Below are 22,138 nucleotides of genomic sequence, written 5' to 3' on the forward strand. Positions count from 1 at the left end.
TCACAGAGGGAATCGGAAATTTAAAAGACCAAACAATGAATTGATTGATCTAGAAAATAAAAAACAGATTAATTGATCATGAAAATAATCATTAATTGCAGCGTTAAAGAGGACTGTGAGGAAGATCATGTCAACTTTGCGCTGAGATCGTTCTGTCGACTAGTTTCGATTATTTTCTCGATTAATCGATTGGTCGTTTGGGCTGTGAAATGTCAGAAAATGGTGAAAAATGTCTATCACTGATTCTCAAAGCACAAGGTGATGTCCTCAAATGTCTTGTTTTGTCCCAACTGACAGACCACAACCCAAAGATATTCAGTTATCAAAATATTTGGCGATTAATTTACTAGTTGGCAAATAATCGATTAATCGGTTGAAATACTGTACATGGTGTGACAAGTATTTCTATTTGTTTGTATCGGTTATAAATGTGTCCTAAAATAAAAATCATCATCTGAGTAAATTAGATTTTAATTGTGGAAAAAAAAATCAAACAAAACTGATTTTGGCAGCAAATTCCAGCTTTTGACTCCATTCTGCGATACCCACAGCAGTATTTATATGTATATGTGTGAGTGTGTTTCTTAGTGAAAATGTGAAAACGCCATATGCGTGTTCCTGTCCAATGGAATCAGTATCTGAACAGGAAATGGTCACAATGTGTCCACATCAGAAACACTCGCACTGCAGCTTCTCCGAACTCGATGTCGCTCATATTTCTCTGAACTCGGTCACACTCTCCTCTTTCTCTGGTGTCTTTAGCCTCTCTAACTGCTCCCACATTCCTGTTTTTTTCTTGACCTTTAGATACAAAAATCCTCTTTATCTTCTTCCCTTGGCTCTTATTTCCTCTCCTATTGCTTCTCTATCAGACATGATCACTGCAGGACGAGAGGAACATTTCATTACACCCAGTTGCTGTCGTCACTCTGAACCCTAACAGCTTTGTTGCGATGTTTGGGATCCAGAAATGTCATGAAAAGTGTCCAAAAACTGTCCAAAATGCACATCGTCAACATCAAAACAAAAACAAAGACATAAGCCTAAGTCTGGACTCGTGCGGCGGCGAAAAGTCTTGTTTTCTCTGCCAAAAACATGATGGAGACCATATGGTTTCTAAAGCTGCAGAGGGTGAAAACACATGATCCATCAGCACATCTGACTGGGTGGATATACTGTAAATCTGGCTGGATATACTGCACACTTTCCAATGCTGATACCGCTCCTGATACTGAAAATGCAATATCAGGTCTCAAATATTACTTTTTGAAAATATATATTGCAGCATTGGGAAAGATTTTGAAAGAAAGTGGTGGAGAAAAAAAAAGGGATTTGGCAGATTCCAGGTTTTTTGAAGCTAATATTTTTGATTTTGTGCTACATGAAGGCAGGACAGGCACTAATTTGAGTAACGTTTACACTTAATTAACAATGGATATGACTATTCAAGTATTTTTTCTTCTTTAAATTAGATCAGCTTACGTAATGTCTTCCCAGTATTCCAGTGTTAAACTTCTTGCAGCTGCAATTCTGAGAAGTGAAAACTACATGCACTGAGGATTTTATGTAACTCTTCCTTTTGCCTTTGGCTATTCTTTGTGTTTACCGTGTCCAACTGTTATAAATGCACAGCACTGTTTCACGTTATATCACTAACACTGTAAACCCACGAGTTGAACCAAGGGGACAAATCACAAAAGGCCTTTCTGTCTGTCAGCTGCTCCATCAGTCAATAAATAGGTTACATCATCAAAAACAAGACAACTGCGTATTAATCAGGGATTTACTGTTTATATTTAGACTGAACAGCAGCGGGACAAATTTTGTATTGACAGCAGATATCTTTATTAAATTATCTAAATTTTCTTCTGTATTTTATTCTAATCCGGATGGAAAAACCTGAAACAACCTTTAGATCATCTCAGGACATTGATGCTCATGACATGTTTGCTCTTTACAAAAGGCTGAAATCATTTTGATAATAAATCATTTGAGTTTACAAAGGAAAAATGCTTAACATTTGCCGTTTACTGCTTCTCAAAATGTGAGGATTTGACACTTTTTCTCAGCTTTAGATCTTTGTAAATGGTTTGGGACTTTTGGTCGGACAAAACAAGCAATTTGAAGACATCACACGTCCTTTTTTCAACCAAATGATACCATAATATCTTCCTTGAGAATGTCTGATGTTGCACAACAATATGGTGACACTCAAGGAGGTTACTATATTCATAATTTTGAGATAACGCCATGCAGTTTCTCTGCCATCATTGTTGTTTATCTGCTGCTGATGGGCTTTCAAATCCTGATGTACTGCCCCGAGTATACCACCTGGTATACGAGCAAGAAAGCAAATAAGCATATTTTCCATGTCAAACTATTTAAAGTCCAACTGAAATCACATTTAGTCATCCCTATTTGCTGTCAAAAATAAAGTGAACAGGTTTTTAAATATATTAGTTTTGTACATTAAATGAAGAAAAAAGGTCTTTGGGGAAAGATTAGAAATGCTCCTTTTTGTCTCAGAGAGCTGGGGGGGTGTGTGTCGGTGTCTGCGTTTGATTGACAGCAACTGGCAGGCTACCAGTGTTACATCGTATGAACTGAGACAAAGTAAACAAACTGCTGTAGCTACAAGTCAGACAGACGTCGTGTCACTAAGAGAGATTTTGAAGAGCGACGACCAAAGCAGCATCTAACGGGTCTGAAGTGACGTTTGCAGGTATGTTTACATGCTGCATAATGTGCTACAGCTGAGCAGCTAATTAGCTATCAAGCCTGCTAACTAGCATTAGCGGCGCATTTTCCCCAGTGAATGTTTGTTTGTTCAACAAGCATGTGTTCATGTAATGCGACGCATGGACTGGATGTGCGTGATGCACAATGGATATGGCACAGCGAGTTGATGGACTATTTGGCATATCTGCATTTGAAGATAAACACAACCTCAACTTTATGCAAATGAGTCAGTTCAGTGCAATGCACCTAGCTCACGAAACTCAGATCAAACTGTCAAACTAAGCAGTGCCGATCAAATATGAATCAAGATTCTGTTATGCATCACCTCAAATGTTTTCAGAGACATAGTTTAGTGTACTGTTTAGCTGTAATTTGAGAAAGTTTTTGACCAGGCCACCATTTTTTCCTGCATGAAAACAAACAAGTCAAAACCAAGCACCCCCCAACTTGCAGTTAGTCTATCCAATCAACTGCAGTGTTTCTGTGGTAAGCTATGTCATTTCTTCAGAGAGAAAAAAGCTGTCCATCATGATCATGGAGGAAACAGCGCCACCAACCAGCCAAAGTGTTTAGTGGTCCAGTGCGTCCTCGCCTCATGAGTTAGATAAGAAGAAGGCTTTAGCAGGAGAGGCTAATGTGGGTTGTTGTTCAGACTCTGTGGCTCTTGTGTTGTGTAGCAGGATGCAATCAGGCTCAGTGTGACCGTCTGCTCTGCCTTCAATCAAACACTACCTTATGGCTTTACACAAGATGTGATTTACTGTATCAAAATAAAGTTTCCAGCTAATATATGTAGACAAAGAACTGACGGCATCCTGACAAATCAATACCAAACCAAAAAATATAAATTTCTCCTTTTGGTTTCTGATTTATTTCTCAAAGGAGAAAACAAGACAAGTGATTTACAGAGCAGATATGTTGCTGTAGCAGCAGTCGGATGATAAAAGAAAGCTCTCTAAACTCTCAGCAGCCCTGTGAGGTCATGATCCACCACATGTATTAAATGCAGGAAACACTGGGATTCATTAGTGACACTGGAGAGCCATAACTGATGAGAAATGACACGTTTTCCAGAGAGTTTTTCTTCAGCAGTTGAACTTGTGTCATATCAAAAGGTGGGACACAATGACTAGCCGATGACACATCGGTCACATTTGTTGTTCAGACTCTGTGGTTCTTGTGTTGTGTAGCAGGATGCAATCAGGCTCAGTGTGACCTTCTGCTGTGCCTACGATCGAACGCTACGTTATGGCTTTACACAAGATGTGATTTACTGTATCAAAATAAAGTTTCCAGCTAATGAATGTAGACAAAGAACTGACGGCATCCTGACAAATCAATACCAAACCAAAAAATATAAATTTCTCCTTTTGGTTTCTGATTTATTTCTCAAAGGAGAAAACAAGACAAGTGATTTACAGAGTAGATACGTTGCTGTAGCAGCAGTCGGATGATAAAAGAAAACTCTCTAAACTCTCAGCAGGCCTGTGAGGTCATGATCCACCACATGTATTAAATGCAGGAAACACTGGGATTCATTAGTGACACTGGAGAGCCATAACTGATGAGAAATGACACGTTTTCCAGAGAGTTTTTCTTCAGCAGTTGAACTTGTGTCATATCAAAAGGTGGGACACAATGACTGGCCGATATCAGACAGGCCAAACAAAACTCGCCCTGACGCATCGGTCACATTCGCAGCATGTGATCCTCTGTGCTTCCAGACTCGGAGCCAACAGGGACTCACTCCGGGAGGGTTTTCATGCCAGGCAGTGCGGTCCGCTGGATAAGCTCGCTGTTAATTCCTCCACTGTTCGCGACCCACAACAAGGCGAGGCCCCGGCCAGGCCCGCACAAAGACCCGGTTTGTCAGATCTGTGACATAACCCTAATCTCTGTCCCCCCACGGAGGGAGCCTCCCTGCGCCCTCGCCTCCTCCTCTGAGAGAGCCTTGTTTTCAGTTACAGAGATGATAACTGAGATGGGAGGGAGGGAATCTGAGCTGTTATATAACGTCCAGAGAGGAGAGTGACCTCGGACATCTCTGTCCTCACTGCAGAGGACAGGAGCTGAGAAGGAGAGGGGGGTGGGGGGTTGCAGAGCGGGGGGGAGATCTAGCGTGTTATTTCTCAGCAGATTGGAGTCTTACTTTGACAAACAAACATTTTTATGAGGCTGTGATCCTCTGGAGGCAGGAACAATAATCTCACTGGATGAGCTAAACCTCGGAGGTTGGAGCCAAAGAACCACAATGTTTGGTAACATAACAATCTGGTAAAGTTGAAAGAAGAGACTCTGATCCACATATGACTAACAATAAACTATTATAGGGCAACATTTCACATTTATTACTGAGTGTTTCTTATTAAAAATACATTAAAGTGAACAATATGATGTTCTCACAACCTCGGACACACTGAAATCTTAAACACATTCTGCGATAACATGTTGAAGCTGTTTAATCACGCTTGTGTGTGATAAACATATGATTTCGCACGTCTGCAGTGACACGTTCACGTCCTTATCAGCGGTAGAACTGAGAACTGTGTGTGTGGTCTGTCGTCTGTGCCTTCCTGTTTTTTTGACCCTTTGGTGTTGCATGTGAGTTGCGATGAGAAAAGCAAAAAGAGTGACTTGAAAAGTATTCACTTCTCAGGTTTGTTTGCATTTATATCTTTTTAAGAGCCCTGTAGAAGTAAACTATCCAGTTTTTGCAATAAGACAGCAAACATTACAGCTGGAAACAGCTGCTGTTGGACACAAGGATGATGAAAAGTGTTGAGACTGAACCGCACATAAAACCAAAACAATGAGCTAAAAGGGGTTGAAAACACTCTGTAGAGCTGCAGAGTTGGTGATTATTGTCATTTAATCCTTTAAATATGAATTATTAAGTGTGTTAAATGGTAATATTACACTACTGGTTAGAGCATCTTTAAAGAAGAGAATATGTTGTTTTTTCTTCCTACCTCACCTCAAGGTTTGGAACATTTGGAGGTTTTTTAGCTGCTATTTATACAAATAAATAACTGGAAGTCACCATTGCAGGCTCTGGGAACACGAGATGAGCATTTTCTAAGTTTTCTATGTAGAAGAAACAACAGCTATAAACTGTAGTTCTTTGGCTCCACCGGTGAGATTACATCAGCCTCTCAGAAGTTTTTGTGTAACTAAAACTCTCAATCTGCTCTTTTCTTGCTGATGAAAGGTAAGACAACGATAACAAGCGCTGATGAGAAACCCACTTGAGATTAACATGATCTGTCAGTGTGTGTTTACTTTCCTTCAGCTCGACCCTCGCACACAGACGAACTGCGCCAGGACGATGCTTACGTGAGAACAGGGAGGACAAGCGCGTACGAAGAGGATGATCTGCTTTAACTCCCACGTACTTGTCTGTCAGCTCGGGGATTTGAAGTATAATAGGTCTGTATGGACTCGAGGCACCGACTGGGTTTGAAACGCCTCGATAAAAGGAAGAAAAAAGGAGTTTATTAAGGTGTTCTGACACCAAACATGGATTCACTTTCCTCTTGTTTATCACCAGACACTCTGAGATGACTCAAGCGCTAGAAGTGGGGCATCCTTTACGTAACCGAGTCCAAATCGAAATCAGGCCCATCCTTTCATGTGAAAAATGGGTTAGTGGTGGTGCAGAGACTCTCTGCCAATAAAACACTTAGCCAGATAACAATATAATGCCTTGTGTTGTTTTACAAGTTGAGGTTAGTTTAGTGGGTCAGAGTCTCTAAGAGAGAGTAGCAGACAAGAGAAAAGAGCAAGGCTGTCTTTGTGCTTCAGTTCAGGTTTGAAAAGAAGGAGCTGAAATGATGTACGGAGGGTAAAAAGTGTCAAAATAAGCTTTGTGTGATGTTTGCCCACTTATTTAGGACACAGTGAGCATCCAGAGGTACTTTTAACACTCATAAACATGCCATGATATTAGAGAAATCTGCTAAAATAAGCTCAACTTTCACTTTACATCAGGACGACACATTCATTTGTAACACAAGTGACATTTGGGAAACTGTGTTTTCATGCTGCAACCTGGTTTTTCACATCCGTCATGAGGTTTTGAAGGTCAGACTGTCTCTCAGACTCTCCATCTCTGCTCGTTAACAAGTGTAAAACAGTGGAACAGACATCTGATGTGTGTTTAAAGGTCATATAATCTCATCTGGAGAATCAAATACAAGGAGGGGGATAAGAGATGAAAGTTGTTGATGTTATCGACGTCTGAGGAGGAAAATCTGGACATGAATGAGGAGATGAAAAGTCCAGAAACCAGTCTAGTTCATCAGATTCTAGTGTTATTTAAACAGAAACCACGACATAAAAAAACATTGAGTTTAAGGCAGTTTAAAGCTGTGAAAGTGTAAGCAGTGTGTGCTGGTTGGAGAGGTTTTGTTGTGTTTAGTCTGGTCGTCCAGCTGAGGTGCCAGTTTAGATACACAGACACTTAACACGGCAACACCCTGTGTTTAAATCTGACTCAGAGAAAAACCAAAAGTCTTTCATTATCCAGCTGGAGCTGATCTGGCTAAAAAGTTGGTGCAATGCAATCCTGAAATACTTAAAACTGCAATGTAGCAGCTTTAAAACCCTAATGATGCAATATTAATCCTACTGCAAATTCTGCAATGATGCATCAGCAAAGCATTTAGTCCTTGGAGGACTTTTATGAAACTAATGAAGTAAAAAAAAACATAAGAAATCCCATACAATCACTGCAATATTACTATATTTCGCATAAAAAACATGTTATATAGAAGTTTCAGTTTCATACAGAATATTATAGTCATAACATAGGAGATGGAAAACCTCATGAATCATAAAAAAAGGTCAATAAAACTAACTACATAGCTCCATTAATGCTCTTTAAGGTCCTATAGGCGCTTTAAAGTGACTTAAGTTGGGGGACATAATTTCCAAATTGCATTAAATTGAAAGAAAAACGCTCTAAAATGCCTCTTAAATATATTTTGCATGCATGAAGTGATGTTTGAGGGTGTTTAATTTCTTTTTTTACCTGGTAGAAGAAGCGACAAAGTCTCCATCCAGCAGCCGCAGCTTGCAGAACAAAACTCCGTTGACAAAAGGCACAGCGGTCAGCTCCTCCAGGGTCAGATGCGTCTGAAACTTGAATTTCTTCTTTTTCACGAAGAAAGCCATTGTTTTACTGTCTCCACTCGCATAAAAACACGACCAAAACTAACTAAAGAGCGAAGTAAACGCTTATTTAAAAAAAAACCCTGAATAAATGAAAAGTCCCTACGACTGTTGTTTTAATTCGTGTTTTCATGCGAACTCCGCTTCTTCAGACATGATTCAGCACAGAAATCTGGAAACAAATCAAGGAGTTCGGTTAAAAATATGCGTTGAAACGGAGAGAAAATGTTCACGTTTGTGGTTTAAAAGTGACAAAGAACCAACCTGGAGACATCTCGGGTCCTGTGAGTTTCGTCAGCAGCGGTTCAACAACATAAAATGACAGAAAAAGACACTTCACGTCTTCTTGTCTCGGTACCGAGAGGAGGAACTTTGTAGCGGCGGCATTACGTCAAGCTAGCGGAAAAAGTGTAAGATGACTTCCGGGTTTTCTCTTTACAAAATAAAGGCGAATCCACATAAATTTACAGGAAGAGGAAAGAAAAGTGTAAATACATGTCAAATATAGTAATAAAAATATTTGACTGATTTAAAGTTTGCAGGAAAAGTTAGACAAATAGAGCAGGAATAGGTACAATCTCTTTCTTAGAAATGACACTTTGAGCAAACAAAAAAAACCTTAAAAAAGTAAAATTAATTAATTGATTAGAAATGTCCTTTGTAATGGATGTTATTAACTCCTGTAAGGTACATTTAAAAGTGAAATATATGATATTCAGTCTCACTAGATGCAAACAACTATTTGCTATGTAAAGATGGAGTAATGGCAATCTGTGTCCTCCCCACAGACTGGTTTGGATATAGAAGGCTAACCTTCAGCAAAATTAAATTAAACCAAAGGCTATCTGAACATTTTGAAAGTGTATTTGAACTAGTTACACTGATTTAAAGTGTCTGATTTTCCTTTTTAGACATTTTAAGATAAATTGTAATTTTTTTTTTTTTTTTTTTAAATCATTACTTACTAGAACACCAACACAAATAGATTACAGGATGAAACGAGAACAGGTCAAAGTTCAAAGTTAGAGTTATACAGTTTAAAAATATTTTAATTTAGAAAAGTTTTTTTCTAAAATTTTCAAGATAAGTTTATGGATTTTATTTTTAAAGTCAAATAGTCTAACTTCCGGGATTTTACTAGCTAACTCTTGTTATCTTGACGTTACTCTTTGGACTTCCATTCACTGCCAGTGATCTACAGCCTCGGAGACGAGAAACAGCGCCGCCGTGTGGTGACTTTCCGAACATACTCACGTTGTCTTCATTGTCTGTAAAGTGTGAGGTTTAAGTAAACTCTCACCACCAAAAAAAGCTTTTCAAATGTGTTCTATTGATTTGAAGTGAGATCAAAATTAATGTTATTTTAGTGGAAATGGAGCAGCAGCTGACATTGAGTTTCTTTGCGCTGCAACAACAGCATGAAGAAGCGTATTACAGCTTTAGTTGAACATAAAAATCAGTCAGGTTTGCCATCAGATGTTAATAAGGCCTCAAAATTCTCCACTCAACATAAATAACATCTTAGGCATTTATCACTTTATTTGATTGTACACGTGCACCTAAATTGTAATGACAATATTTCCGACGTCCCCTGAAGGCGACAAATACACCTTGCGTTCATGTTGTTGCAAAGAGTAATCTTAAAATTTTATATTTTTTTGTTGCAACTTAAAACCACTAATAACATCAAAAACATATCAGCAAAGCAAAATAAACCGTATTACAATATTCATTTAAATGATATGGAATTAAGTGGAATTACAGTATGTCTGTAGGCTAATCAGCATAATAATACTGATATAATAATAATGTTTTTAGTTTGTGACATTCATATATTTATATGACATTCGAAGGTTTGCCATGGTCAGAAAATGTACTTTCTATAATGAGAGGAAGAAAAATGCATAACAGCACTAATGCAAACAAGGGCTTGTGTTCAGCCAACAGACAGCAGCAGAGTACTGGAGTAAAGAATCAATGAAGGCAGAGACTGTATTGATATATCTGATGTCTCCGTCTAAAGAAGATACAGACAATTACTTGTGGACGAAGACTTTGTGCTTACAACACAAATTATTATGTTTTGACAGCTTGTCAAATGAAAAGAATGAGTGTGTACATTCATCCATCTTTTTTTAAAAGCAGATCAGAAAATGTTGTTTTCTGTAGACCACACTTTGCCTGCAGAAACTTTGTTTTTTGGGTTTCCAATCAAATAACAGATGAATAGCATATTGAGCTTCAATTCAGATATTGTCATTATAACAGAGAGCATTTAGAAGACAAGAGAGAAAGAAACAAAATCAGGCAACAACAAAAAAAAAAAAAAAAAACTGGTCACCTATGAGAAATAAATAGTTGTGTAGTTACATGGAAAATATAAAAGTAAATATCTATATGTGTGCTCTCATACATTCATACATTTACACATGTGTAGTGGAGTAGTAAATCTCATTTTTTGCATCTTAAAGTATAAAATATCTGTAATCCAAGTGTAATGGGTAGGTAGAGCAGATTTCTACCTGTCAAGAATCAGGTGTCCAGTTACAAAAGCTATAAAGTTTTTCATATGATTTGATATTACAAGCGTGAAGTTGACTCCAAATAAGACAGTAACTACAGATGGTTTGATGAAGACACAGATAATTCTTGAAATTGTATTGAATACTTTCAACTAAGAGTTATGCAAAGAGGGGCATATCCAAAACATGGATATAGGAAGCTGAAGATTGACGACATCCATCACAGACAGGATCAATCTGCAGAATACGCTGGAAAAATTAAAGGACAGTTTCACAATTCAGAGTGCCAGGTGGTTCCTGGACCTGGTCTGACTAGTGGTGGCACGCCCATGGCCGGTGCTAGATCTGCTCACAGCTCTCACGCCCGATTCTGAGATGACACCTCATGGTCTGAAAGTTGAGATGGTGAGACCGAGCAGCTTGGGTCTCCAGGCCGCGGTGGTCTCTACGATTTAGAACGCCCCTGCCTGATCCACCTCTAGGGTTTACATGGCACATCTGCAGGTGTTTGCGGACTGATGCAAGGCCACAGACCTCGATCCACATTCCTGCCCCCTGCAGGGTATTTTACATTTCCTGCAGGGCTTATCCGATAATCGTCATGCTGCTTCCACTTTGTGGGTGTTTGCAGCTGCGATTATGGCAGACCACAATGGTCCAAATCAATGTGGTCTGGCCAGAAGCCATCCACTGGGATAGCAAGAGGCCTGCAGGCTGAGGCCCCCCTTGACGCTTCGTTCCTCAATCAAAGGTTCAAATGGTGCTGGACAGCTTAGTGGGTCGGCATTTTGGGCCTCTGGTTCGGATGGACCTAGAGGTAATATGTAACCCTCTTGGCATCAGCCAAGAGGGCGGGAAACCTGTGCACCTCGTCTGTGCAGCCCTCTTGTATGTGGATCAGTGACAATAGGGGGTTGGTGGAGCTACCTCCAAATCCGTCCTTCTGACCTAAGGTCATCACCTCCTCATTCAGGTTGAGGGTCGGTTGCCTGAGGGCTCCCCCCCGCCTCCTCATGCCAACAAGGATGAGGAATATCTTCACACCCTGTGCCCCATGCGTGTGATCTATGTTGAGCACATGGCGGCTTTCCAACCCATTTTCCAACCATTTTTTGTCTGCCACATTGGTCGAGCTCAGGGGGAACCTGGAATCTGTCTGAGCAGCGAGTCGTTCACTGCATCTGTGATACGATCCGCAGAAGTTATGAGGCGGCAGGTTACCCTTCCTCAGCAGGTCTGACAGTGCACTCCACCAGGGGCATCATGTCCCCTATGGCGCTTTTCAGGGGTGTTTCAGTGAGGACATCCATTTCCATCTTCCACTTCAACCTATCTCAGGGACTTGACTGCTGGTTCGGTATCTCATTCAGTGCTTGGTGCAATGTCTCGAGGGACCTCATCTGAGCTTTTTGGTAAGTGCCCAGCATATTTCCAGCTTATTGCAGTCTGGTGCGAGGCCCTCAGGCAGGCAGTGTTGGACTGCTGTATGTTTTGGTTGTGTGTGTGTTCAGGCCCAGCTGGCAGTACATCTCATCCGTAACGGCCTTCACCTTACAGGTTTTAACCAATAACGAAGCCTGTCAGAGGGCGAAACACGTACCTGGATGTAACTCCAGTTCTATGAGTACATGCTTCAGACCCAGCTGGTCCCAGTTGTTGTTGCTGAGTTTCAAAGGGGGACGAGTGGCGGGTGCGCTGGGTCTTTATGGCGGGAGGGTGCAGCGCGGTAGCTGCCTCCTGATTGGGCGGTGAGTGCAAAGCTCCAGGTGCCGAGGTGGAGCCTCACTGGGTAAACCAATAGCGAAGCTCGTTAAAAGGCTACGCCTGTACTACCTCTTCTGTTCATCCCATGGATGTGTAAAGAGAACAGACCCCTGCTGATGAGATTCAGGGCTCAAACTCCTAATACAATGCAAAAAAAGCGGAAACGGAACAAAATACTACCTCATTCCACTGACGGAACTTAACGGCGTGACACCCAGCGGAAGTAAAGGCTAGTTGCGTATCTATCGAATTAGCTGGAAGATAACGGCGTAGTCGTAGCGCAGTTAAATGTTTAACGTGTAATTAAACAAGAATGTCTTCAGTTCAGTGTTTGAGAGAGTTGATGAACCAGCGACTAACTGCTGCTGCTGAAGAAATATTCACAGTTTTTCAAAAAACTATCGTCGAGTTCGAGGAAGAGATCGACCGTCAGCGCAAACTGCTGGATATCGTTTGGAAACCAGAAATACGGTTACACAGAACAGGTCTGTAAAACCTTAATGATCTTTAAAAAACTGTTTAATTTGACTAATATGAGATCCTATTGTCTCAGATCCAGACTTGTATTTATTTGGTCAGATCTCCGTCTTTCTGTCACTACACTAGTAACACATTTGTGATGTGTTTTGTTCCTCCAGAGCTTCCACAGCAGCATGTATGTAAGGAGCAGAAGATTCTCCCTGAAATAAATGCACACAGAATAGGTTTGTAAAGGCTTATTATTCTAATACTATAAAACAAACGAGTTAGCTTTATATACCATCACAGAAGTTAAAAGATGTACAATAACAGTCAAAAGTTTGGTCACACCCACTCATTCAAAGGTTTTCTTTATTATTGCTATTTTCTACATTGTAGAACCATACTGAAGACATCAAAACTGAAATAACACATAAGAAATGATATGGTAAACAAACAAATATCTTTCATACTTAAGGCCAGATCTTAACCAGCCTCATGAAGTCGTCACCTGGATGGTTTTCAATCAACAGATGTGCCTCGTCAAAAGTTAACTGGTGGAAATTCTTGCCTTCAAAATGTGTTTGGGACCATCAAGATGTGTTGGTGTACAGTAAATGGCCCTATTTGACTACTGTAGGAATCCATATTATGGCAAGAACTGTTTAACTAAGTAAAGAGAAAGAAACCGCTACTGAAGGAGACAATAATAAGACTAGAGTTGTTTAGACCAAGAAACACAAGGAAGGATATTAGACCAGTGGAAATCTCTTTTTTTTTTTTTTTTTTTACTCAAGGCACATTTAACTAGCATGGCTATCTGCAGCGACACGCCGTCCCACCTGGTTTGTGCTCAGTGGGGCCATCATTACAACACATCTCCTGGCTAATATAAGTGACTATTTGACCAAGAAGGAGAGTGATGGAGTACTGCATCAGATGACCTTGTCTCCACAATCGAGATGGTTTGGGATAAGTTGGACTGCAGAGTCAAAGGAAAAGCAGCCGACAAGTTCTCAGCATATGTGGGAAATCCTTAAAGACTGTTGAAAAAACATTCTGATGAAGCTGGTTGAGAGAATGACAAGAGTGTGCAAAGCTGTGATCAAAGTACAAGGTGGCCACTTTGTGTTGTCTTCAGTATTGTTCGACAATGTAGAAAACAGTCACAAAATAAAGAAAAACCTTAAACTTATGACTGGTTCTGTACTTGTAATTATTTCCTTGGATGTCTGCATCTTTTCTTCACCCTCTCTCCTTTTTTCTCCCTCCAGAGCTCCCACAGCAGCATGTCTGTAAGGAGGAGGAGATTCCTGCTGACCAGCAGCTCTGTAACCAGGAGAGGAACTCCAGTCTGGACCGAGAGGACCCAGAGCCTCCACAGATTAAAGAGGAACAGGAGGACCTCTGCACCAGTCTGGAGGGAGAGCAGCTGGTACTGCAGCAGGAGACTAAAACCTTTATGTTGACTCCTACTTATGGCGAAAGTGGCAACAGTGAAGATCAGACTCTGGACTTGAGTCCTGATGAAACTCAGAGTGCAGCAGTGAAAGAGCATGTTGTCAGCATCTCTGTGGTACCAGAAACAAACAGTGACGACCAGCTGCTCTCTTACAACTCTCATGTAGCTGAGAGCCGAGATCACAAAGGAGACAAACATGAAGACTCAGGAACAACTAGAAATGAAGAGACAAAACCACAGAAGAGACTTAACAAAAGCAAAAATATCACTAACAATCAAGACAACACTACCACGTTAAAGATTCACAGTAATACCGTTACAGGGAAAATGTCCTTAAAATGTGACACTTGCGGGAAATCTTTTAAGCACAAGTACAGTCTACATGCACATCTGAGAGTCCACACAGGTGAGAAACCTTACGTTTGCAATACATGTGAGAAAAGATTTAGTTCAACATCAGCATTGAAAGTTCATTTAACAGTCCACACAAGTGAGAAGCCACATTTTTGCAGAACCTGTGGGAAAAGATTCTCAAATGAATCAGAGTTGAAAAGTCATAGTCGAATCCACAATGATGAGAAGCAGTATTCTTGCAAAACATGCGGGAAACGTTTCAAGTTTAGTAACGGGTTGTCGATCCACATGAGAATCCACACAGGTGAGAAGCCGTACCTTTGCAACACCTGCGGGAAACACTTCCGTCACGTGCAAGCATTGAAAGAGCATCTTAGAATACACACAGGTGAGAGGCCGTATTCTTGCAAAACTTGTGGGAACAACTTCCGTCACTTGTCAGGATTGAAAAACCATGTGAGAATCCACACGGGTGAGAAGCTGTGTCCTTGCAAAATATGTGGGAAAAGTTTAAGGTCTAGTAGCGGGATGTTGTACCACATGAGGACCCACACTGTTGAGAGGCCGTACGTCTGCAACACCTGTGGGAAAAGATACCGTCAGATGGCGGATTTGAAAACGCACATGAGTATCCACACAGGTGAGAAGCCGTTTACTTGCACGTTGTGTGTGAGAGCTTTTAGACTTCCTGGTAATTTGACGGTCCACATGAGGAGAGTCCACAAGAGTGAAAAAACATACGTTCCTTTAGTAGATAGATGTCCCTCAGGTTCACACTAATGTTGGCAGAACTGGTTTCAGATACTCTGCACCTTTTTAAAAGGAATCAACTTCAAACTGCCTTCAAAACTTGAGTCTTTCATTCCTCTTGGAGATTTTAAAGCTTTATTATCTGATGTTTTTTTATGATTCTTGTAACCGTTTTTATTAATTTTTTATTGATTGTATAGCTGTGTTGTTTCTCTCTGCTTGATTTTGTTCTTGTCTTATGAATGTTTCTTGATCTCGGATCGAAGATAAAGATCTTAATGAGACTGCCTGATTAAAATAAAAAATATGTATATGAGACAACTCATCAATTGTTGGTCAACCTTGATGCTTATTGGCTTAAAAACACGTTTAATTGTATCTGGAACTAAAAAAACACATTTTCATTGTCGGAACTTAACAGTGGGAGGAAGGTAGCATACCAGCAAGTTATTGTTCCTGTAAGGAAGCCAGGGAAAGATGCAAGTAACCCATCAAATTATAGGCCAATTACCCTAACATTGCATATATGTAAACATATGGAACACATGGTAAACGAAAGGTTAATGTATTATGTAGAGAATCAACAGCAAATAGCAGGGTGACAGATTGGATTTAGGAAAGGCAGGGGTACTTTGGATTCAGTATTATGTCTAGAAGATGAGGTAAGGAAGGCACAAATGAATGAAGAAAAAGTCTCCGTTAAGTCCCCAAAATGACAATGACATTACATCACATTCAGTTGATAACATTGACTCTTTAGTTTAAAAACATTTGTAACATATATACAAAAGATTTATAAAATGATAACCTACTATTCAATTTTCTTTCACACAGCTCACATAGGTGTCAGAGGAAACGAAAAAGTGGACAAACAGGCTAAACAAGCTCGTAGGAAAGGAAACATAGACATCTGTATCAAACTATCCAAACCAGAGGGAAAGGGGGTTGTATGGAAAAAAAAATAACAACAGAGAATATCAACAGTATTGAGATCAAAAGACAGGAAAGTAGGCAGTGTAAGATACAGGGGAGCATGTTATCCCCAACTGCAATAGATATACTTCAGAGAGGCAGGACATGATGGAGGAAATGTAAAGATAAGAGATGAGAGGAAGAGAATTAAAGAGCATACTGGAGCGGAGTGAAAGTAAACAGGGCAGAAGATAAATGTTTCATCAACTTCCTGAGGGAAACGGGACTGATGGAAAAACACTGTAGCAGCTGACGGACTCCAGAAGATGGCAGTAATGCAACTACATGGAGACTAGCTGCCGTTAAACACCACAGAAGAAGAAGAAGAACGCGGAAGTAAACAACACAGAAGCTTGTCGCTTGGTGTCTTGTGTTTGGGAAGAAGTTCCTCAGCAGGACAATGACACATCTCACGAATAATTAAGCAACAATGCCTTCAATTCAGTGTTTGAGACAGGAAATCAACGAGCGACTAACTGCTGCTGCTGAAGAAATATTCGCAGTTTTTCAAAAAACTATCGTCGATTATGAGGAGGAGATCTACCGTCAGCGCAGACTGCTGGATATCCTTCTGAAACCAGAAATAAAGTTACACAGAACAGGTTTGTAAAGGCTTAATATTTTAAAACTAGAAACAGGGGAGTCAGCTTCATATGCCATGTACAGTAACAGTCAAAAGTTTGGACAGAACAACTCATTCAAAGGTTTTTCTTTATTTATACTATTCTCTACACTGTAGAACAATACTGAAGACAACTATAAAATAACACATATAGAATAATGTATTTATGTTGCTCCGGTTGCATTTTTTCTTTACCCTTTCTCCCTTTTTGTCCCTCCAGAGCTCCTGCAGCAGCATGTCTGCAAGGAGGAGGAGGTTCCTGCTGCTGCAGATCCTCCACAGATTAAAGAGGAACAGGAGGAACTCTGCACCAGTCTGGAGGGAGAGCAGCTGGTTCTGCAGCAGGAGACTGAAACCTTTATGTTGACTCCTACTTGTGGGGAAAGTGGCAACAGTGAAGATCAGACTCTGGACTTGAGTCCTGATGAAACTCAGAGTGCAGCAGAGAAAGAGTATGTTGTCAGCATCTCTGTGGTACCAGAAACAAACAGTGACGACCAGCTGCTCTCTCACAACTCTCATGTAGCTGAGAGCCGAGATCACAAAGGAGACAAACATGAAGACTCAGGATCAACTAGAAATGAAGAGACAAAACTACAGAAGGGACATGACAGAAGCAAAAGTCAAACTAACAATGTTTGCAGCTCCACCAAAATTCACCTAAACACCTACACAGGTCAGAAGTCTTTAATATGTGACACTTGCGGGAAGTCTTTCAAAGAGAGGTACAAATTAAATCTACACTTGAGAGTACACACAGGTGAGAAGCCGCACCTCTGCAACACCTGCGGGAAAAGATTTAGTGACTTGTCAGCGTCAAAAAGACATATGTTGATACACACCGGTGAGAAACCGTATTCTTGCAAAACATGTGGGAAAGATTTCAGACTTCATAATGTCTTGAAAAGCCACATGAGAACCCACACAGGTGAAAAGCCGTACCTCTGCAACACCTGCGGAAAAAGCCTAAGTGACCTGTCGGGATTAAAAAAGCACATGAGAATACACACAGGTGAGAAGCCGTACCTTTGTAACACCTGTGGGAAAACCTTCGGTGACACGTCGGATATGAAAAGGCACATGAGAATACACACAGGCGAGAAGCCGTACCTCTGCAACACCTGCGGGAAAAACTTCCGTCACATGTCAGCGTTGAAAAAGCACATGAGAATCCACACGGGTGAGAAGCCGTATCCATGCAAAACATGCGGGAAAGATTTCAGGTCTAGTAGCGGGTTGTTGGTCCACATGAAGACCCACGCTGGTGAAAAGCCATATCTCTGCAACACCTGTGGGAAAAGATACTCTCAACTGCCAGATTTGAAAACACACATGAGAATCCACACAGGCGAGAAGCCGTTTAATTGTACGAATGTGTGGGAGAACTTTTAGACTTTTTGGTGACTTGACAGCCCACATGAGGAGAGTCCACAAGAGTGAGAAGACGTACAACACCTGACGGAAAAGATGTACCACGGTCTGAAGTGGTGAAGCAGTGTTTCCCCTATAACTGCACAGACCTGGTGGGCCACCGGGCCAAAGAAATCTTTTCTTCAATGCCAAAAATAACACTAAATATCCATTCATTTGGAAATCAATAATCATATGTGTCTGTTCTAATACGTGAGTCAACCTCTGTGTCGTTGCCAGGGAAACCCTTGATGCGATGTGAGTGCCTCGTCTCTTTAGGGTTTTTTTTTGTACCACCGGGCCCGAAAAATATTGTAGGGGAAACAGTGTGAAGCATATTATATTGCATACAGGGAACTAAGATGAATACAGGTTTGCAGTAGTTACATCTTTGTGATTGAACTGATTGAGGATTTCCATAAACAAAGGTCACAATATCTCAGTGTAATGAAGTCGTACATTTCCAACCATGCCATCAATTTTGAAACAGTCATAATATCCCAAATCTTGGAAGAATCCAAGAGTGCACAGTAGTGGCTGTCAAACTGATGGTGTGATTCATGTTTTAACTTTTGCTGTTTTTATACACAACCTCAGTTATATGAGTGGATTTTAAATTCTCTGGTAATGTTCAGTCAGTTATGTTTTCACCTTGTCGACTAGAGTCCTTTTTTTTTGTTTGCAGAATTTATATTTTATTTTTTTATGTCCTTTGTGGTTGGTTGGATTTGTTGTTTGTGGCTTCAGATGTGACACAAAGTTTTCAGAGTTTTGTTCATAATAAAAAATAAATAAATAAAAAGCTGGAACCCATTTCTAACAATCTTTTTTGGGAGTACAAGTTTAGACTAAAGTTACAACACACACAGTAAATGATATATATATGTATATATAGCTGCTGGGTCAGTTGGATTGTGAGATATGTTGCTTTAAATTCAACAACAATGTCTTCAGTTCAGAGTTTGAGAGAGTTAATCAGCGAGCAACTAACTGCTGCTGCTGCTGAAGAAATATTTGCAGTGTTTCAAAAAGGTTTATTCGAAAGGTGGAATTGCATCAACCAATAAAAAAAATCCTTATCACATATTTACATAATTATGTGAAAAGATCCGAAAACTACAAGAAAAGATCTCATAATTATGAGATAGTTTTCTTGTAATTACAAGATTGTGATCTTGTTATTATGAGAAAAGTTTAAGGTGGTTATCAATCATCATCATTATTAGTTCAGACGTCCTGATGGGTCCGTGTTCATGAAATACAGCAGCAGTAGGAGCAGGTTGAGTCGGTCACAAAGAGCAGAATCAGACACAGTAATCTCAACAGGCCATTGCGAGCAGCGTCAGGAAGCAGAGACTGTAACATGTTGTCATATCATTCAGGAAACACACAGAGGAAAGACTAGAAAAGGTTACACAACTACAGTAATTAGGATTATTATCAGAAATCAATATAAAAAATAGTATGGAAGTATAAGAGGAGGGAAGACGACGGCTGTGTGGTGTTTTTTTTTGAAGACCAGAAGGTGTCAGTAAAACTCCAAAGAAGAAGAAGGAAGCATCAGTGGGTGACGCATATAACCAGAGGGATTATGTAGGCGTACTTGATACAAACAATGACTCAAAGAATGACAATATTATAAGCACTACATCAACATTTAAACGTCGTTGAGAATAAATAAAAGCGAATTAAATCATGTAGCGTCATCATGCCTCTGTCTTCTCAAATAATGATTGGAAACCACCTTAAACTTTCCTCATAATAACAAAAAAGATCTCATAATTATGAGATAGTAAGTCATTCTTATGAGATCTTTTCTTGTAATTTTGAGGTATTTTCTCATAATTATGAGATAAAGCCTCAGATTGTTTATTCATTGGTGAATGCCATGTGTTTCCATAGCTTTATATCCCACTGCAGTGATTAAATTATGTACACTGACAGTCAAAGGTTTGGACAAATTACTGATTCTTTATTTTTACTATTGTAGAACAATACTGAGGTCATCAAACCAGTGGGAAACAGTTCTGTCAGATGTTTACGTTGAAAAGACACATAAGAATTGATACAGATGAGGTTTCATAACATGAGGGAGAGCATGTTGTCAGCATGTCAGCTAAAAGCTCCGTGATACCAGAACCGAACCGTGACGAGCAGCTGCTCTCTCACAACTCTCATGTAGCCGAGAGCAAAGATCACAAATGAGACAGACACAGAGACTCAGGATCGACTAGAAATGAAGAGATAAAACCGCAAAATAGACACTGATAACAGTTAATGTATGTAACCGTACTATGTCAAAGATTCACCTGAATACTGACACAGGTCAAAAGTCCAAATTGAATGAACATACAGTACGAGAGCCGACACAGATGAGAGGCCATATAATTGCAAAATATATGGGTGAGATTTCTGTGTTAAAGGTGACTCGATAACACACAGATGAGAAGCCAAATAACTGCAACACCTGTGGGGAGAGAGTCTACCTGAATAGAAAAGACATAAGATAAGATTTCATACAAGCAGGTTTTGTTAAACTCAAATGTTGTTTGTTTCTCCTTCAAACGACTTTACTACTCATATTTCTGTTTTTTCAGGACACCAGTGAGTATTTCAGAATCACTGTTAGAGCTGGTGTTTCAAGTTAAACAAGGAAATAAACTCCACGTGCTGTACAAATATATGCTTTAAAACAAAAAAGAAAAGGTTGGTACAGTGTTGATTATATTATTGTATACAGCAGACTCTCTGGTTTGTTAAATAAAAAATAAAAAGTCACATCTTGACAAATTTATCATGTCGACTCTGCACGTTGGATCTAATCTCCAGTTTTAATAAGATCTAATGCATAAAAGAGGTCTTTAAAAATACAAAAAACTGTTTTTCAAGAGCACTAATAAAATGATTTTACCACATTTTTCAACACTAACTTTCTTTCTAAGATATGATTCATTCTTAGACTTTGATTTGACAATTAAGACACACCTTACAATGAATAACAGATATAGTTATATACATTTTAATAAAACAGATTGAATATAACTGACATAATAATATGTTTTTGGACCAAAGTTTCATGTCAATGTAAACAACAGTCATGTGTCCGTATGAACAGTGAAAGAGGTTTTCCTTGCTGTAATCATTCCTCCTGTTCATACTGGATATTAAAAGATCCTTCAAATGTGCTTTCAATGGAAGTGATGGAGGCCAAAATCCACAGTGTGTCCACACAGTCATTTAAAAGTCTTTGTGAAGCTTATATGAGTCTTCAGCAGTCTGAGTTAGTCATATCAAGTGGATATCTGACACATTTAGAGTCTTTTTAGCATCAAATTCACTCTTTGTGTTTCCTCGGACAGTGTTTCCCTGTTGAGCTGCAGGTGGAAGTATAGTAACAAAAAGAGGAACTTTGGCACTAAAAAGACTGTAACGTTGAAATATATCTACTTGATTTGACAGCTGAAGCTTCATATTGGCTTCAGATAAACTTTTAAATACATTTTTTGCACAGAAGTGCATTATGAAGGGATCTTCTAATGGTCGGTATGAACAGGAGGAATGATTACAGCAAGAGAAACATGTTTCAATGTTTATTTTAGCTCCTGACTGTTGTTATAAGACAGATAAGAAAAGGTGCAAACTCATGCTTTAACACAAAAGCATGCGTATAGATTTCTTTCTCTTTATCTCCACATGCTTTTTGGCCGTCGTGTATTATCTGCCTACAGGTTCAGTCCAGAACTTCAAAAACCTGCATGGAAACTTCCTTTATAAGTTCAAGTTAAACCAACTTGAAGGAAACAGACCAATAAGTAAATTAGTGAAGACTGCATCAGTACCAAGAAGACACAGAACTTTGCTCTGGCTGACAGTTAATCCACACGCAAAGGTGTGTGTGTGTGCGTGTGTGTGTGT

The 22,138-nt window shown here is 39.8% G+C and overlaps 1 protein-coding gene and 1 pseudogene across 1 annotated transcript in view; one reads left to right on the top strand and one right to left on the bottom strand.

Moving 5' to 3' along the window:
* Positions 1 to 8,301, bottom strand: part of eeig1a (estrogen-induced osteoclastogenesis regulator 1a) — a 40,446-nt gene extending 32,145 nt beyond the window's left edge. Inside the window, exons 1-2 of the mRNA XM_067572517.1 lie at positions 8,173 to 8,301; positions 7,769 to 8,080 (exon numbers count right to left, since the gene is read on the bottom strand). Coding sequence (XP_067428618.1) covers positions 7,769 to 7,911 — 143 coding nt within the window. The 5' untranslated portion in view covers positions 7,912 to 8,080; positions 8,173 to 8,301. The remainder of the gene's footprint in view (positions 1 to 7,768; positions 8,081 to 8,172) is intronic.
* A 3,953-nt stretch (positions 8,302 to 12,254) lies between these two features.
* Positions 12,255 to 19,022, top strand: LOC137171789 (zinc finger protein 271-like; annotated as a pseudogene).
* The last annotated feature ends 3,116 nt before the right edge of the window (positions 19,023 to 22,138 follow it).

Source organism: Thunnus thynnus, chromosome 2 (genome assembly GCF_963924715.1).
Source record: "Thunnus thynnus chromosome 2, fThuThy2.1, whole genome shotgun sequence".
NCBI classification, from domain to species: domain Eukaryota; kingdom Metazoa; phylum Chordata; class Actinopteri; order Scombriformes; family Scombridae; genus Thunnus; species Thunnus thynnus.